This window comes from Maniola jurtina, chromosome Z (genome assembly GCF_905333055.1).
Source record: "Maniola jurtina chromosome Z, ilManJurt1.1, whole genome shotgun sequence".
In the NCBI taxonomy this organism is placed as follows: Eukaryota; Metazoa; Arthropoda; class Insecta; order Lepidoptera; family Nymphalidae; genus Maniola; species Maniola jurtina.
Genome location: NC_060058.1, coordinates 13,169,021 through 13,187,739, shown reverse-complemented (window position 1 = coordinate 13,187,739; position 18,719 = coordinate 13,169,021). Strand labels below are relative to the sequence as shown.

Genomic DNA, 18,719 nt, shown 5'->3' with positions numbered 1-18,719 from the left:
CTTATACATAGGATCACTTCGTTGTCTGTCTGTATGTCGTGTGAGTCAAGACAAGGAAATGAGAATCTACAGTGGCCTTCCCGTTGACCTAGAATTGTCTTTAGCAGGTAGCTATGTCTTATAGCCTTGTCAAGGAAAAAATCCGAGAACTATGAATTTGTGTTTACATCACAAAAAAATAGTATGATACAATCAAATAATTATATGTTTACTAAATTAAATCAAGATAGCACTGTCCGTCATATTAACTTGCAGTATTGTAGATTGCACAGCTATTGGAGCGATACATTTTTACGATACTGGTTTGAGATTTCTTGTACCACAACCCTGCTTAATATTTTTTTGGAACCGTAAGTAACTACAAATTCACGGTTTTTTGATTTTTCCCTACCTACCTAAAGCGATGTACCTACTGATATAAGTAGTTTCGATTCCCTTGATAGCTCTTGACAGACAGACGATAGACAGACAAACACACAACGAAGTGATACTAACGAAGAACTACGAAGAAATAGATACTAAGGCTAGAGAAAATAATTATGCTATAACTGACTTCTAAGTTCCAGTTGCGACAGTGACTCCTCCAGAGTTTCCTCAGATTCAATTCAATGATGCGTTTTATTTATTGTACGCAGACGTGGTGTCAAGTACTACACATAATAACACACTACTTCATGGTGACTGGCTACATTTGGATGTTCTGTGAGGGTCTCCATCTACATATTGCTCTGGTTGTAGTAAGTATGATTTAGGCCATCTAAAGTATAGGCAAAGTTCATTTCAAAAGGTGAAGTTGCAATTTTAATTCCCGGTACCACAGTTCACGACAGCGAACTTGTTAAAAAACGCTTCGACGTCACTGGCAGGCGTCAAGTGTTCTTTTCCAACATTTGACTGTAGATAGTATATGAATCGCCTATTTTTCTCTGATTTCACGTCAGCCATACACATATCGTCGATTCAGGATCAAGCCGAGGTTCCCCCACTCTAGTTCACTCTGCCGGTAATCTTGTAGAAGTCCTTTGAATCGGCACAAAAATTGTCATTTTGTATGGCACTAGATGACGCCCGCGGCTTTGCCCGGAAATCGGAAATATTAGTGTTTGAAAGTCGGTTAAAAAAGTAGCCTATGTTACTCCTCTCCTTGTCTGTGAAAGTCCCATCAAAATGGCTTCAGTCATTAAAAAGATTAGCCCGTTCAAACAGACAGACAGACAAAACATTTAAAAACCTGTGATTCAGTATGGTATCGTTCTTTCCATATGGCTTAATATTTTCTTAGTAAATATTCTAATATATTTATTTTCTTATTAATAGTTATTTCTAAATTACAGACAGACACTTCAATTTTATTTACTAGTATATAAAGTAAACATGTCTATGCTGTAATATCATTGGTTATTTGAGTGTCACTTTGCAGGTATTCGTCAAAGACGACGTGGCTATGATGTGGTTCGGGTTGATCGGCTGGGGAGTCCCATTAGTTATTATGGCTATCTATTCTACTGCTCGTTACTTGACGCCTGGCGCTACGGAACGGTAAGTCATAATCTATATATAGTACGCGACAGGCTGACATGGCAATCGGGGTATGAGGCGCGGGGACGCCCTGCACATAAGCATGTCACCCGCGCTATCCCACACCGAGTTAGCGGCTATGCGGGTGAGCGGGTGGTCCCCACCCCGATTGCCATCTCGAACTGTCGCGTACTAGGCATAGGTTTAAAACCATAGATGTATCATTACAAAACTGGCAATGGCGTCGATTCTGATGTCTTTCTCTAAACAAAACTTGGAGTATCTGCATGTTTTTCTTTTTTATGTTGCTAAAAAAGGACGGAAATGAATTTTAAATTAACTTTTTAATGCTGCTACAAATAAAAACACTATGTTCAAGAATGGCACTTAACAGCTATGTTTTCCGTCCTGACTTATTTCAGACAACAGCTTGTTTGTGATTGGTTGGTCACCCAAAATGGTTAAAGAGCACAGACTTTTTGTCTTTGTCATTTGATTACGTAATATAGAGAAGAACGTAATAATTATACTCTACCTATATTAACTTCTCTCCATAGACACAGTTTAGGGTGTTTTGACACCAATAATTAAGATGTATCAAAAACGCTCTGTATGAAATCTTTATAAAATCACACCATTTCATTGCTATAAACAACGTTGCAGAGAATTTTTTCAATTCTATAATAGTGGCGGCACTCTCTATATCTAAGGAAACCTTAATTTCTTCCAAAGGTTATGCGTGGGTATCGCATGATGTAGTTACATGTAGCCTACTTACGTGATCACTACATTTTCATAGCGAAGTTTTTCTCATATATCTGATGGAAAAACGATAAGATAGGCAATCTCTCAAAAATTCCTATTGGACACTTACGCAATTTTAAACCCGTAAATCAACGGTAGGAAAATTAGGAGTACTTACTTATAATAGAATCATACTGTAGAGGCATGCAAACTCTACTCGCCGATGACGTTAGCTAACTTTGTACGGAGAGATTCATTTTCCTCCATAAGAGCTATTGGAGTACCGGCTAGCTACTACCTTACTCCTTACTTGCCTTGCTTTGCTAACATTTTTACATCTATACTAATAAATAAAATTGGAGTGTCTGTCTGTAATTTCGAAATAACTACCTCATATTAAGCTCATATGGTTATTTGAACGATACCATAACTGAATCACACGTTTTTAAAATTTTTGTCTGTCTGTCTGTCTGTCTGTCTGTCTGTCTGTCTGTCTGTCTGTTTGAAAAGGCTAATCTTTGGAACGGCTGAACCGATTTTGACGGGACTTTCACAGGCAAGTAGAGGATTGACCAGGGCGTAAAATAGGCTACTTTTTTAACCGACTTTTAAAAAGGGAGTTGTGTTTTTCTACCTATGTACACCGAAATCTCCGAGATTTCTGAACCGATTTGCGTCATTTCTTTTTTAATCGATAGAGGAACTTTGCGACATTGTTTCATAAAAAATTTGGAGTCCAACTCCTCAATCCTGATGCTGCAGGGGATCTGACCAATCCACGCGGGCGAAGCTGCGGGCATCAGCTAGTAATAATATAATCTATATATATTATTATTATCAGAGCTATGAATGTTTGACAACAAAAAAGCTTCAAAGCACAGGATATGGACAGAGGAAGGAACTTCAAATTTATCCTGTAAGGCCCGATTTTTCAATCGTCAAATATCTTTTATGTGAGGAATAAAGAGGTTTGACAGTTTTTGTATAGAAACTCTCAAACCGTCAAATTCATTCTTCAGATAAAAGTGAGTTCCATTTTTCGATTATGCTGTTCAGATTGTTTATTTACAAACGTACAAGTGACCTTAATTAATAAATGTTTATTTCAAAAAACTAACTACAAAAATATCTATAATATTTTCTTAAATTTCGCGGGGCACCACGTTATTTGATTATATACCATTAGAAAGTATTTCAGTATTTTTTTTGAATTTTTTAAATGACATTTAGAGGTCGCTACCAAGGTTTGAATTTTAAACAAGTAAAAGGTCAATTTTTTTTTTGTTTTTGGTTTTTGAAATTTATTATTTTAGGGCATAGATAATGGAGAGATATATCAATATGTGGCTTAGTAATAGATCTAGAATAACAAATAATAATAGAATAATAGGCGTAATACGTTAATATGGAGAAGTGCTTATGGCTTATGATTTTGTTTGTATGATCGGTCCAAATCTCGACGCGTCGGTAAAGATGAGAGGTCGAGGGGAGGCAGGGGAAGAACCGATTGTCTATGTGAGCGCGTAAAATGTAAAATAAACACCTAAATGAAACCATAATTTGAGCTGTCCTTCAACGCTTTTTGTAAAAATTTTGACAGCTGGTAGCGACCTCTAAATCTTAACAAAACAAAAAACAAAAAAAACTTATTTCATATTTAGAGGTATATAATCAAATGAGAAGTGATAATTCAAAAGTCGAAAAATAAGGACCACCCTAAATTACGCAGCCTTTCAATCTTACAGCGTGTATGTTTTACTCGTAGGTACCATCAAACAGCTATGGGATTTATATTACTTAAGGCCTATAAAATTGTACCTATAGGTAGTAGGGTTGAGTTTACACAAAACCCGAAAGCGAAGTTGAGCGTGAATCGTGAGGTCGCATACATGTAGAGCTAACTCACCACCAAAATTGACTACTTAAAATTATAAATGCGAAAGTGTGTCTGTCTGTCTGTCCGTCTATCTGTCTGTCTGTCAGTCTGCTCTGTCTGCTACCTTTTCATGGCCCAACAGTTTAACCGATTCTGACGAAATTTGGAACAGGGTTAGCTTAATCCCGGGGACGGACATAGGCTACTTTTTATCCCGGAAAATCAAAGAGTTTCCACGGGATTCCTAAAAACCTATCCGCTTAACCGATTTGTATGAAAGGTACCGAAGTAGCTTGCGTCCCTGTAATTGACATAGCGTATTATCCCGGAAAAACCAACAGTTCCCACGGAATCTTTAAAAGCATAAATCCTCTAGTTTATGAATATATTATTGTGGTATTACTTCATTAAATACTTTTCCGTTCACATACGAGTATCCACGATGATAATCTAGTGGTAAAGACTGGGCTTTCTATTCGAGGCGTCCGAGGCCCGATCCCTGTTACTTTTCGGAATTAATTATGTGCGTTCCAAGCAAATAAAAACATTGAAGGAAAACATGAATGAATGAATATACTTTTATTGTACATACGCCACAAAATTAGTGCAGAAAAAACACATACAAAGCACAACATACGTAAATACATACATATATAGGTACATACATACATACATACATAGACTGCTAACATCCCCTAACCCTTCCTTTTGGCTTTGCCGTAGTCGGGTAACAAGTGTTAAAAATTGATTATGTAGTAAGACGATAGGATTATCATAATATACCTACGCATTGTTTAAAAGCCCTGTAATAATAAAAAAAACCGGCCAAGTGCGAGTCAGACTCGCGCACCAAGGGTTCCGTACTCGGGTATTTTTTCCGACATTTTGCACGATATATCAAAAACTATTCTGCATAAAAATAAATAAAAATCTGTTTTAGAATGTATAGGTAAAGCCCTTTCTTAAGATACCCCACTTGGTATAGTTATCTTACTTTGAAAGTTAAAACACTTTTTTTTTTAATGATGTAACTACAAATTCGCGGTTTGCGGATTTATTCCATTATTTGGTCAATAAGACCATCTGCCAAATTTCATGATTCTGAGTCAACGTGAAGTACCCTATAGGTTTTCTTGACAGACACGACCGACGGACGGACGGACGGACGGACGGACGGATGGACGGGCGGACGGGCAGATAGACAGACAGACAACAAAGTGATCCTATAAAGGTTCCGTTTTTTCTTTGTACTACAGTATGGAACCCTAATAAAGATATAAAAAACTTAATCTTCCCTATTTTACAATAAACGTGCAGTGCCTACGCTCAATACGCAGGCAGGTAGGTACCTAGGTTATTTTTAGAGTTAATCGTACCCTTGATGCTTATTATGGAAATCTTATTTATAACGCATTACAAATTCGAACATTACTTACTGTGATATAAACAGTGACTGATATGTTATTTCATTTTGTTTATATACAACTTGTTTCTTGTTTACTCAAGAGAATATTTTAGATGGTACAGTCGGCTGTTAAAATACTACATAAACGTGAGCTGCCCACCTGAAAGAGTCAATATTTTTTGAGTGTCTTGCCTTATAATGGAAAAAAACAGGACTCTTATATTGGATCTTTGCCTATTCGTCCATTCGCTCGCCGCTCTCTTCTCTAGTTCTCATTTAAATACTAGCAAATCAAACTCAATGAAATTTTGTAGACTTTACACGTTCTAGAAACCTTAGAAACAAGATATATCGTGTCTATGTTTTGTCAAATTACCATAAATATAATAATATGTAGTTCCAAAGTTATTTGTATCAAAACTTTAGAGCCCGTGTACCTTTAAACTGCCATAAAACTACACATTTCTGGAAGAAAGCTTTTTATTTAGTTTGACTTGTTCGTATGTTATCATTGCGTCGAACTGATTTATTGACTACTTCCAATGGTCCGATTGAATCAATTTTTTACAATTTCGGTGGCCATAGATGATTACTCAATAAGAATGATGGTGGGACATTGGAATTGGTTACAAATGAACTCATTTGCTTTGTTTTCATGAGTAATTTTCAAAAATTACAATGACGTGGTAGAGATGGAAGGTGGGGCACTTGTACTCCATATTTTATATGTATACTATTTGGTTTTCATAAGTAATCCTTTAAAATTTCAATCCTTTTTAGTAATGTACCTTACATTAGAAAAAGCTTTTATTTAAAAAAGTTGTTTTACTTTTAACTTATTTTACTCTTTTGTTAAAGATGCTGGATGGACCACAGTGATACCTTCTGGATAATCGTCGTTCCGGTTGTAATGTCCCTCTTTACATCCTTGAGTAAGAAAACATTCTTCTCTGCATTTACGTAGGTACTGTTTTTGGACGCCATTTTCCAAGATGGTGGCGCGAGTGGCAAAATAAAAATTCGGAAAGAGCACATCGAAATCTATAAAACCACCAATTTGGAAAACTCCCGGAAAACTTTCCATCTAAAATTACTAAATGACTGGGCTAATGCTAAATTTTAAATTTCGGCCCGATCAGTCCAGTTGTTTGAGCTGTGCGTTGAATGATCTATCAGTCAGCCAGTCAGCTTTTGGTTGTATATTACTCTATTCCCTCTGTCTCTTCCTCTATTCTCTCAAAATCCAATGGGACGGCGATTCAACACGACCGGAGACACACAGATGCAGACCCAACGGCTTCTTTTTGCGTTCTCCGAGGAACAGGAGCATAATGCAACACCGCTAACTTCCTAACTCAGAGCTGTTACCGAGAATTCTTTGACTGAAAAACTCAACCATTTTTGACCCATTCCGGGAATTGAACCCGGGCTCACTAAATAATAAGTAATAAAGGTCCCTGTAAAACATAATATGTATAACAAAGCTCACTTAAATGTTATGGGTAAAAATTTCTTACAGTTAAAGAAGGCTTAATTAAAACGAGGAGGCTTAGTAATTGGGGCTCATTGGCACCAGTTGGTTACAGAACCCTAAAAATAAAAAACAAACTGCTGAAATGTAAATCACAGGCTATATATAAATATATTGTTTCGCGTTACAATTAGTTTGGAATCCGAGCGACATTCGGTGTTCGTGAGGACAAAATGATGGGTTTTCGGACACGTGTAATGCGAGAGTCCGTAGGAAGTTTTTAGGACAGACATTATAAAAGTTGTATGTTCGTATACATAGTATATCCGAGCATCTGTCTATCAGCGGGCTGTATCTCGTGAACCGTAATAACATCAAATTAAAATAAAATAAAAAAATAGTTAAAATGAAAATTTAACAACAACAACGTATACCTAGAAGTTGTAACAGTTTATAATTTTTTGTAAAGTAATGAGAAATTCATGGTTTTAGGATTTTTCTCATTACTTATGCTATAAGACATTGCAAGCTGCCAAATTTTATTAATCTAGGTCAACGGGGAGTGCCCTATATATTTGATTCTTCAGTCCAGCTTACAGGGCCAAGTTTTTCAAACTCAGTTATAATAGTTTATAATAGAAGCAAGATTATCAAAAACCCCTTTAAACTATTCTAAGGGCTCTCAGCCAAAAGGATAGCATTAGGTGAACTGAAATTTGATGATTATTAAGATAGCGTACGATCCAAGGGTGAGGTCAACCTAAATAAATATAATATAACATTTTCTTCTTTTTTTTACTTTGCTATTCCATACCAACGCCAGTATTTTACTTTGATTTTAAAATTCTTACAACTTATCTATACGTGGTACAATCAGTAATGAGGAAACCACTAAGAGAACCAGAGTAACCAACGTACCTCAGCGGGTTGTGGAGCTGAAGTAGGGCAGGGCATATAGTTCAAAAAATTGATAGACTTTTGGAATCGGCGGTGCTAGAATGGCAATCTCACACGGAAAACCTCACTCACTAGGTGATTGGCTGGATTCAGGCAGCCCAAGACTGTGTGGAAGGAAGGCCTGTGTGAGGACCTACTCGTATGTCCAGCAGTGGACGTGTATAGGTTGGGCCAATTGTATCATATGCTGTCTTTGTTGCGGGCTCTTTTCAGACCATTATAACTTTGTGTCAAATGTCATGTCAAAAGTACTATTTTAGTCATTATTTTAAAGTTGAACCGTACTACTGACATGACGGTTGATTCATAGAGTTAAAATGGCGCGTGAGAAGTCATTTTGTACGGACTATACAATGGTTGTTATTAACCGACTTCAAAAAAGGAAGAGGTTCTCAATTCGTCGGAATTATGTTAAATAACGTGATCAAAGTGGTTAGAAAAGTTTATATAAATCTGCTTCCAGGCTGGAAAATGAAGCACTTCCGCACAATCGAGAAACTTTTAACGAAGCGCGTAATACGTCTAATTAACGTTTTAAGGTTCCGATTACGTACATAATTAATTTGTCTTTAGATTAATAATAGGCATCCCGGATTTGAGAATCAGCTTATGTATGGGTGAATAATAACTTAGTGTGACCCTTCACCTATAAAGCATAATATATTATTATGTTATTTATACATAATAATTAGTCTACCAATCTGCACTTGGCCGAACCTTTCTCATTCTGTGACGAGACGCGTTCTCAGTAATAATGATGGCGATCACAGTAGATAGGGCTGGTTTTTGGACCTTATACTGAGATTTGAACAAATTACCGATAAATAATTGCCAAATTTCCGTATACCTATCAAAAGCAGTTTTTCAGATCTTTATTATCTAGAGATTGAGTATAGTCAAGTAATGATTTATTATCACCTGTCTTTATTTTTTGCTAGCGTTCCAGCAACGGCCTGTATAATATAATACTACTGGTAAAGCGTTATCTTAAATTATCACTTATTCACGAACAACCTAATTTAGTTCAATGTTATGTACTGAATCTCTATTTCAACAGTTTTCCTGGTGAACGTAGTGCGCGTCCTTTTGACCAAACTCCACCCGGCTCCAAACCAGCATGCCTCTGTAGCCGCGAAAAAAGCTGTGAGAGCTGCTCTGATACTGGTAGGTTATAAGTATATTATTTTATTCATTGTTGATCCAGACGAAAGTTATACTCTATCTGCGGTAATAACGGAGGTATTATAAGACCCCGTCAGAAGACTGCTACCTATTGTCAGATTAATTCAGTCTACATAAAAAATCAATCGTATCTCTGCCCTACCACAATCTAAAACATTCAATAAAATTAGCTTGGGCAAACGGTTAAATTAGCATAGACAAAAAAGTTCAATCTTCTAAGACATTAGTTTTATTCAAAACAAGGCAAAGAGTAGTTCCTTAATCTCTTGTTTTTGCTTAGCCCAGATACCTATTATTGGAACACTCCCACGTCATAATATCCTCGAAAGAATTAATCATACTTGTGTTATGAGCCTGTCATTTCGATGGGCCCTGTTTAATGAATTAATGACTTTTATATTTAAGTACCAATATGGAGCCTCAACCCGCTTGGAGGTGCCAACGTCTGGCACACATAATATATATCGAGAAAACCTGGGGGTCTCGCCGCTGACCATACGCGTCATCCCACACGCACTGACAGAAAAATAATGTTTTAAAGATAACTGGAAAAGTACACAATATCAACAATTCCTCAATATTTATCAACTGCCTTCGGCGGTGCTCCCACTAGATTTCAACATAGGTATATATTCAAGGGGTGGATCAAAAAATTCCTGAAAATCGGCAATGAATTTGCGGTTTCTTAAGTTCATGGAATGCGATAATCACTTGGGATTAGGAATTCACGCAGCTTATTCAACCACTGAATAAAAAAAAACAATAATACGTTGATATGTTTTCATATAATATATTTATATTGATCACTTGATCAATAGGTCTAGAAGATCGGCTGTTGTGGTAAGGCCAAAGTCAGTCCCCATCTATAAAATTTGGTTTACGCTCTACTAAATTACGCTAAATAAGTCTGCGCGCTTTCAAAAATTTACGGAATCACTGCGAAATATAATGGAGTAGTATTATAATTAGTTTATTTGAACTTCTAACAAATCCAAACTTTAAAGTTGGTATTTGAAATCAACACGTTGTAACTTTGTCGAAGGCAGCCAAACAAATCATTAAAGGGTTTCGGGTTCTACTCGTACCTTTGATATTTTAGCTCTTTCAATCGAATCAAAAACTTAATTTGGTGAAAATTAAACCTGGGACCTTCTATTTCCTCATCAAAATATCCAATATTGTATTCGTATTATGTATATCATGTAACTGTTTTCTAAAGTAAAGTCGTTATATTGTAGGTCGCATATGTAGAATTGATATTATCATAAATTCTGTGAATGATACATTAAAGCAATATTGGCATAGTGTATTTGCAAATAGCATTTATTAAGGTACTTTGTAGCTTCTTCGTATATTACACGTCCGGGTAAAACATACAACTCCACATGGGATAGGTTTTATTTTATTATTTTAGCTGAAAGGATTCTTCGACACAATAAACCTTGGGAGAGGTTAATGTGGCGCGGTCACCTGTCACATGAGCACATATTACCTAAATAATATATTAAGCATATTATTATATATATCATACACTGGTGACGTGGTTTAGGCATATCGTATGAAGAACATGTATTCGTTGTCAACGACTTCATCTGGGAGCCAGCAATCTTTGCTAGTCGCTGGCTTTTATCGTCAAATAAAGCCACCGGCTTCAATGAAAAATCGGTACAGGTAGCAAATATGCACAATAGATTTTTTGAAAATAAAGAAATATTTGGCGTGCATAAAATTATTACCCAGTACTAGTAGATATTATGTACTGAGAATGTTAAATTCCTCCTTTCATGATGGGGTGTCATTTTTGAGATAAGTATCTGGAGGTTTTGCATAATGCGTACTAAGTACCTTTCCAAGCCTTATTTAGGTGATTTTCTTACTGTTATAGATACCCTTATTCGGACTTCATTTCATTCTGATACCGTTCCGGCCCTCTCCAAACGCACCAGGCGAAAGATTTTACCAAGTTTTTTCGGCTCTTCTCACGAGTTTACAGGTATTTTTACAGAAAAAGCACATTCATCGACAACACAATTTTAAATTGGTTATGCCATTTGTGATGGTACGGTGTGATCGTCTATACTAGTGGTTAAGATTAGGCATTATGAAGAGATAAAATAAGAAATAAACTCAGCTGAATTATAGAAACACCTAGGTATTTAAGTCATGAGTTATTTACAAGTAATTAATTGGTACAGTACGTTGGGTGAACACGTAGACTTCTCGACCAGCTAACAGGTTTACACGGATTGAATTATAAAAAATTAATGTAAAATTTCAACTCCTCAAAATAAATATAATGAATGGAGAGATTTGTTAATTTAGAACGTCCTGTTAGTGTGGAAAATCAGTTGATACGTGTATTTGCCTTATTTAGGCCATCGGTTTGAGACCAACCGGCATTCCTCAAGCACGGGGGAAATACCTACGCTGAAACTTCAGCCTTAATCCATGTTATGTGGGGCACAGCAATTGGACTCTCCTATTTTCGCTGCGAAGCGTTTTCAATTGCCTAGGTACGGAAACCTAGGTTCTTTTCAGTGAGCTCTGGGCTCGCCCCAAAACCATGGTATTTTTGTATATTTATATATTTGTTTGATTGATTGTCAATAAATTGGCCAATTTATTAGTTCGGAGAGTCCAGCTGTATAAAGACATGACGTGTTTGCTTTGTGCCGGAATCTCGCTGCTGGTACGTCACCAATCAACCATGTACCATAATATAATATCAAGCAAAGGAATTACAAAGTACAGCAAAACTAGTATTTTTATCTATTCAAAACTCGGTGATTCACAAATTCAGCTGGCGTCGGTTTTAACAGATAATGTTACCTAAAATGCTGTTTGGGAAAGATCGGTACACAATAAAAAAAAAGGTACCTACCTGCCTCGCCATCTGCCCTCTGGAGGCAGCGTGTACTCCATTGTCTCGTTCGGGGTAAGTAGATGAAATTTAGCTATGACTCGAAAGTAAAAAGGTCCCTTTGTCTTTAGCCTGAGATTCGAACCCAGCCAACTCTATTATCTTTAGTAGTGTAGAGCATTCTTGGTAAATTAGGTACTAATCGTTTTGTGAAAATAGAAGTATAAGGAAAAACCATCGTGAGAATTTCACATCCCTAGAGTTCTCTCAAATGTTCTAGTTCATTCATAACCATATAAAAGATTGATCATGATGATGATAATGATGCTTCGTCCTAACTTTTGTGATCAACTTCCACTAAATGACGTTATTTTATTTACTCAATTTCAATACTAATTTCAATGTAAGATGGAAGAAATTTGTATTTCTTAGTTCCATAGTAAGTACTTTTATTTAGGTAAGTATTAGAGAGAGAAAGTCAATATTGAAGGTTATCAAATTAAATATGCACACATGTGACTTAAGTTTGAGCTATATCAAAAAATCAAATGAACCATAACTAATAAATCTTTAACTTGAATCTCCTTTCAATATTCACTACTTCATATAGGTATAATTAAATATAGCAATAAAAGAGGAAAATAATATTCATATAATTTATTACTGGTGAATAGATTTTCTACTACTCACTCAGTTTAAAAACAAATATAGAAGAGAAACTGAATTTATTATTTAGACTGGAAATTAAGTAACTTTATTACATTAATTAATTCCCGGCCGAATATTTGCTTCCTAAGCCATACTAATTATTGAAAGGGAAAAGCAAATATTCAAACAAAAAAACCCTTTCGGCTTTATATAATATTATGTACACCATTTTATCTAAAATACACACATGCCCACATAATCAATAGAGATATTATCTATAATTCTTACTTCTATAATAAAGTAAATTTTAAGGACACACATTATGCGTAAATTATAATATATTCATTATTTATTCTAGATATATTTGAATCCTAGTTCCACAAAGAGAAATGTCCCATTTCTATAATTTTGGATGCAAATCTAATAGTTATACACAATATTGTAACACCTCCTAATATCCAAATAATAATATCATCTCTAATTTAGTTTGTAAAATAATTCTTTACTCAAGATTTTTGGAACTGATTTTCAAATAATCTAGTTTAAAATTAAATGTAAATTAGTACATCACCATATATCAGCTTCTGCTGGCCCGGATACACACTATTTTATTCTATTTATAATTTTTCTATTATTAACTATACAATTGCAATATATTTCTACACTTTAATATTCACTGTTAGGCTCTACTGCACGTTGAGCCAGACCTCAATCGAATGTTCTCTCCCGGTCCCCCAGTGTAGCCTTAAACCCACCACACGGATGTGTTTGTTCACGCCCATGATCTGAAATGAAAAAAAAACCAGCGAAATTTCGGTTTCTGATTGGTTCACTCTTGCGCACAGAATTACCCTGGCTGATGGCTAATTGGCTGAAAATAAAATGTATTTCAAACATCCCTTAATGGGCCGTACCTTTTGCTTTCTCACGCTCTTGCCTTGTCTAGACCACTCTCATAACACGTGATTACAATTTTGTACACTTGTAGAGATTTCTAAGTTAAAATTTACGACTTTTATCTAATTTATGACCGACCCTAACGCAATTTAGCTTTAGAGCAATTTATTTTGCCCTTTTATTTTTTTATACTTCCTTTCCTACAATTACTCAGAAACTTAACTAATTTATTTCTTTTCGTGCGAGATTTTTGTTTTTAAGAGCAAGGCTTCAAATTTCCGACAGTCATAAAACCGTATGACGGATGGCAAGGCCATCTCACGCTCCCCCAAAATAGATTTTTAATACACGCAGTAATCCCCTATTTTCATTGCAGCTGTACTAGTCGTTTCAAAATCTATTTTTTTTTTTTTTTTTATCTGTATTCGAGCGCTAGTCTTAAACCTCCCACGCCTATCTATTATACCCTCGGGCATGACCATAACTACTTAACTCAGGTATCTCTTTGTTTAGCGTACCCCAAACTACCTGTCTTCTGTTCCTTTCAATACTCTAGTTTTACCTATCTTTCTAGTTATCTACATAGTACCTAAACAAATGAATGGCATTGTAGTTACCCTTAACTTTACCAGTATGAACGTCTATTAATGTATATACATTATTATATGGAACTGCCCCTATTATGTACGGTCCTTCATATAAGCGCATGAATTTTTTTGTCAACTTTTTATCCGCATCTGACTTCGTAAAAGTCTTAAGTTTCACTAAATCTCCGATTTCGAATTGTATTAACTTATGATTTTTGTTATAATGTAATTGCCTACTTTCGGCCGCCTTATCTATGTTTTGTCGTGCCTGCTGTCGAATCTGTTCTAACGGTTCACCCTGTAAGTCTGCCCTCACCGATGAGTCAGTGTTGAAATCAGTCGATAGCAGAGTACGTTTTCCATATATAATCTCGTTTGGCGAATATCCCGTTGTAGTATGTATTACCTGATTGTAACAATCTTCTATATCCGATAATAGATCTACCCACGAACGATGTGATTTGTCGCAATACGTCCTGAATAATCTACCTAACTCTTTATTAACCCTCTCTGTCGAATTTGGCCGCGGATTTCTAACAGATGTGTGCGTTAATTCGATACCTAGTTGGCGAATACCTAACTCGAAAACTTTTGAAGTAAAGTTCGCGCCTCTGTCTGAACATAATGTCTTAATTGTGACCTGCTTATGAAACTTTTTTACACAAGTTAAAGTAGCCTTCCCACTAGCCTGGCGTAGTGGGTATAGTCTGATTAACTTACTATAAGCATCTTGCATTACGAATATGTATTTAAAACCAAATCGTCCTGCCGGTAAAGGTCCAAAAATATCGCAAAAAACTCTCTCCCCTATTTCCTTCGCTATTACAGTTTTTATCGGCCCCGTGTGCGTTTCCAAAGCATGCTTTGACTTTTGACATGCCTCGCAAGCTCTTACAACACGACCTATTATACGAGACATATTTGGGAAATAATATTGACGTTTCATCAGAGCATAAACCTTGTATCGCCCGAAATGACCTACTTCTTCATGTATGCTAACTATCAAATCCCTTAGTATGTTCTCGGGAACATATAATCTTAAGATATCCCCTTTTATGTCTGTTCTATAAAGAATCCCTTCTTTAAGCACGTAGTACTTTGGTTCAGAAGTGTCTGCTGTTTGCACGCGTCTAATTATCTCACTAGCAGTCTTGTCGCGACTTTGATAACTACCTATCTCTCTCCATCGCTCCCGCACTAATCGTCCTAATGATGTTTTAAATAGATTCATTTCAGGCCCCGTGACCTTGTTAGTTAATACATCGGTGGTCCCCTTTAAATGTCGAGACAATACGTCTGCTACAATGTTTAGTTTACCTTTCACATGTTCGACTGTGTAATTAAATCGCCCTATATAATGTACCCAACGTATCATCCTAGCGCTCAATAATTTGCACGTCTGCAAGAATATCAGGCTTTTATGATCAGTCCTAATGACTAAATTCGCTCCTCTCAAATATGTTTCAAACTTTGACAAACTGAAAATGATGGCCCATAGTTCTTGTTCAGTAACTGTCCATTTGCGTTCTGTCTCTGTCAATGCTTTACTACAGAACCCTAATATTTGTTCTTCACCTGCTTCATTCAATTGATAGACATAACCCGAAACCCCCAAATTACTGCTATCGGTTTGTAAATAATAAGTTCCCTTAGGATCTGGGTGTACAAGAAGTATCGTGTCTATAAACAATTTCTTGACCCTTTCAAAACAATCGTTAATTTCCTCTGTCCATGACCATTTCGTATTTTGTTTTAATAGGTCACACAGTGGTTTAACCTCTTCGCTATATTTTGAAATAAATCTTCTGAAATAATTTATTAATCCCAGAAATCCTCGTAATTGTTTTATAGTCCGAGGTATAGGGAAGTCTAATATGGCTTTAACCCGTTCAGGATCCATACGTACCCCGTTAGTATTTACTATGTGTCCTAACAACTTTACCTCTACACATAAGAACCGACACTTCCCTAACCTTCCAGTTAAACCTGCGGTTTCTAATTTATCTAACACTCGATCTAAATGTTCTAAGTGTAACTTCATGTCCCCCGTAGTGAATATGACTATGTCGTCTAAATAGTTTACGCAAAACTCTCGTACTCCTACTAGGATATAATCCATTGCTCTCGAGAACCCTGCTACAGAAGTCTTTAAACCTTGAGGTAAAACATTATAAGTATACGTCTTCCCCATGAACGAGAACCCAGTATACTTCCTAGAATCTTTATGCAAAGGTATTTGAAAATAGGCATTATTCAAATCAATTAAACTGATATAATTTACACCATGAAAGGATTGTAAAATCTCAGATGTGAGGGGAGGCGCGCCTGCGTCACCTACCATTTTCTTATTCAACTCTCGTGCGTCCAATAAGAGTCTTATTGATCCATCTCGCTTCTTAGTGAAAGTGAGAGGACTACAGTAAGGAGTCGCTTCCTGTCTGATCACGCCTAGTTTTTCTAACTCTTCTAATTCGGTCTTTACCTGTTCCCTATACGCCAAAGGTACCGGATAACTGTGTTTTACAAAAGGTGTTTCGTCTAATAGCTCAATTACGTGTTCGTACTTGTTTGTCAAACCTAAACCTTCCGTAAATACCTTACAGTGTTTGTTTAACACAGGTAGTAATAATTCCTTTTGTTCATTACTTAAGTTCGCGTCATCTAATTTTAATCCCTTAAATTTCTCATTATCTAAATTCATGTCTAATACACTTTGTTCCACTGGCCTAGAGTTTTGATTTAATATTAAATTAATCGTGGCTGCGTTCGTCTCTCCCCCTAACCTTTCGATTTTGCAGTCCGAATTCAGCCTAACACAAGACCTAACGCCCATATGTTCAATAGTCAAAGTGTGTTCACCATTACAGTTCACTATTCCTTTTACCCGCTCTAACCAATCGTATCCTAGTATCAATGACCTAGGAAGACGTCGCATAACTAGTACAGGTGCTTCAACTAAAGTACTACCTAACTGAAACTCTATTAGCACTAACCGATTTGTGCTTTCACTTCGCGATCCAAACGCGCCTTGTATTTGAATTGCTGGAATAGCGATCTCTGGCAATGTCCCATGTTCTCTCAGAACAGAGTCGTACAATTCTCTAGTTATTCCACTAATCTGACTTCCCGTATCTATGAGTGCACTCATACTTCTTCCATACAATCTAACACATACTTCAGGTAACCTAGGTAAAGAATAATCAACACTCACATCGGTTTGTTCATCTAATTCATGATACATTGTGTACACATTCAAACCTCTCCTCATACAAGTTTCACAAGTCACGCCTAACTCATTACACTCTGTTACATTTTCAAACTGGTTTTCCAATAAGATTCCTATACTCCTAATTTCAAATTGACTACTATACTCGTTATAATCAACGCCGCCTCTTAATAACCGTTTAAGTCCCTTATCTCCGGTCCCCAAACTCTGTCCTGGCTTCCATCCACTATTAATTAAGATCCTATAGACTACACCTGTCCTTTCGTGATCTGAGGTCTTTCTGACGCCCGTGCCACACAAGACTAACTGATTTGACCTCGTTTGTGTTGGGCATTCTAGTTTTTTGATGATCCCTCCCCCACATTCTTAGACACAGTAAGATCCTCGCCCTCTTTTACGAACGTGATAGCCGGCCTAATTTGTTTAGATTCGGATACCGTAGGCCTGTTAAAGTTAACCCTAGAACCTAATCGACCACGATAGCCGCGTCCCCTCGTCGAATTTCCCCTAGCTCTCCAACTTCTTGTTGACATTGTTGCTACAATAGGTCGTCTCGATGATGACTCATTGTATCGTCTACCTCTGTAATTATTACTAACAGTACCTCTCGTAAATTGCCTAGGTTTTTCAACAATATTTTGCTCTATGTTTCGAAGAAATTTCGCTCCGTTCATGATGTTAACTTCCTCTGTTCTAGTAAACCATAATCGCTGTATATCTATAGCATAATGTCGCATAATAGAATTGACCAAATCTCTCTCACTAAACGCAATAGTTAATGACTGCATTGATTCTGCTTGCTCAGCAAAATGTTCGGACATCGACATTCCTGAATCGCTTGAATATACCGCATTAATCAATTTATATCTTATAGATTCCTGAATTTGCTCGGTCCAATAATTTCGTCTAAAATCAATCTCGAAGTCAGCGAACGTAGTCCAGCCCTTCGAATACAAGTCCATAACCTTCCGAGCATGCCCCGAGATGCAACCTAACGCTATATCTATTTCGCGATCTAATCCATTTACCGCCCTTATATATTTCTTTAATCGTTTTAGAAAAACGATGGGGTTAGTGAATGGTTTTCCGTCGAAATTTGGTTTAGTTACTGACGGCTGTACAACATATAAATTCCGGGTCTCAGATAATGTACTTGTGCTCGCGGTTTCAAGATTCGACCCCTGCCTATCAGATTTTTCATTTTCATTAATCCCGTTCGACTCGTGTGAAGAAATGCTCGCGATTTCATTTGAACCGGTATTTGAATTTAACTGTTGTAATTTTGCTTCGAATTCGGTGATTTTTTTCAAAATCAACTCTAATGTAGCATTCCCTAAGGTCGTTGTTT

At 36.5% G+C, this 18,719-nt stretch overlaps 1 protein-coding gene across 1 annotated transcript in view; it reads left to right on the top strand.

Annotated features, from left to right (window-relative positions):
* The window catches only part of LOC123880567 (calcitonin gene-related peptide type 1 receptor-like), a 62,027-nt gene that overhangs the window by 30,725 nt on the left and 12,583 nt on the right, over positions 1 to 18,719 (top strand). The window contains exons 7-11 of the mRNA XM_045928756.1: positions 636 to 737; positions 1,421 to 1,539; positions 6,402 to 6,475; positions 9,029 to 9,135; positions 11,039 to 11,146. Of these exons, the coding sequence (XP_045784712.1) occupies positions 636 to 737; positions 1,421 to 1,539; positions 6,402 to 6,475; positions 9,029 to 9,135; positions 11,039 to 11,146 (510 nt within the window). The remainder of the gene's footprint in view (positions 1 to 635; positions 738 to 1,420; positions 1,540 to 6,401; positions 6,476 to 9,028; positions 9,136 to 11,038; positions 11,147 to 18,719) is intronic.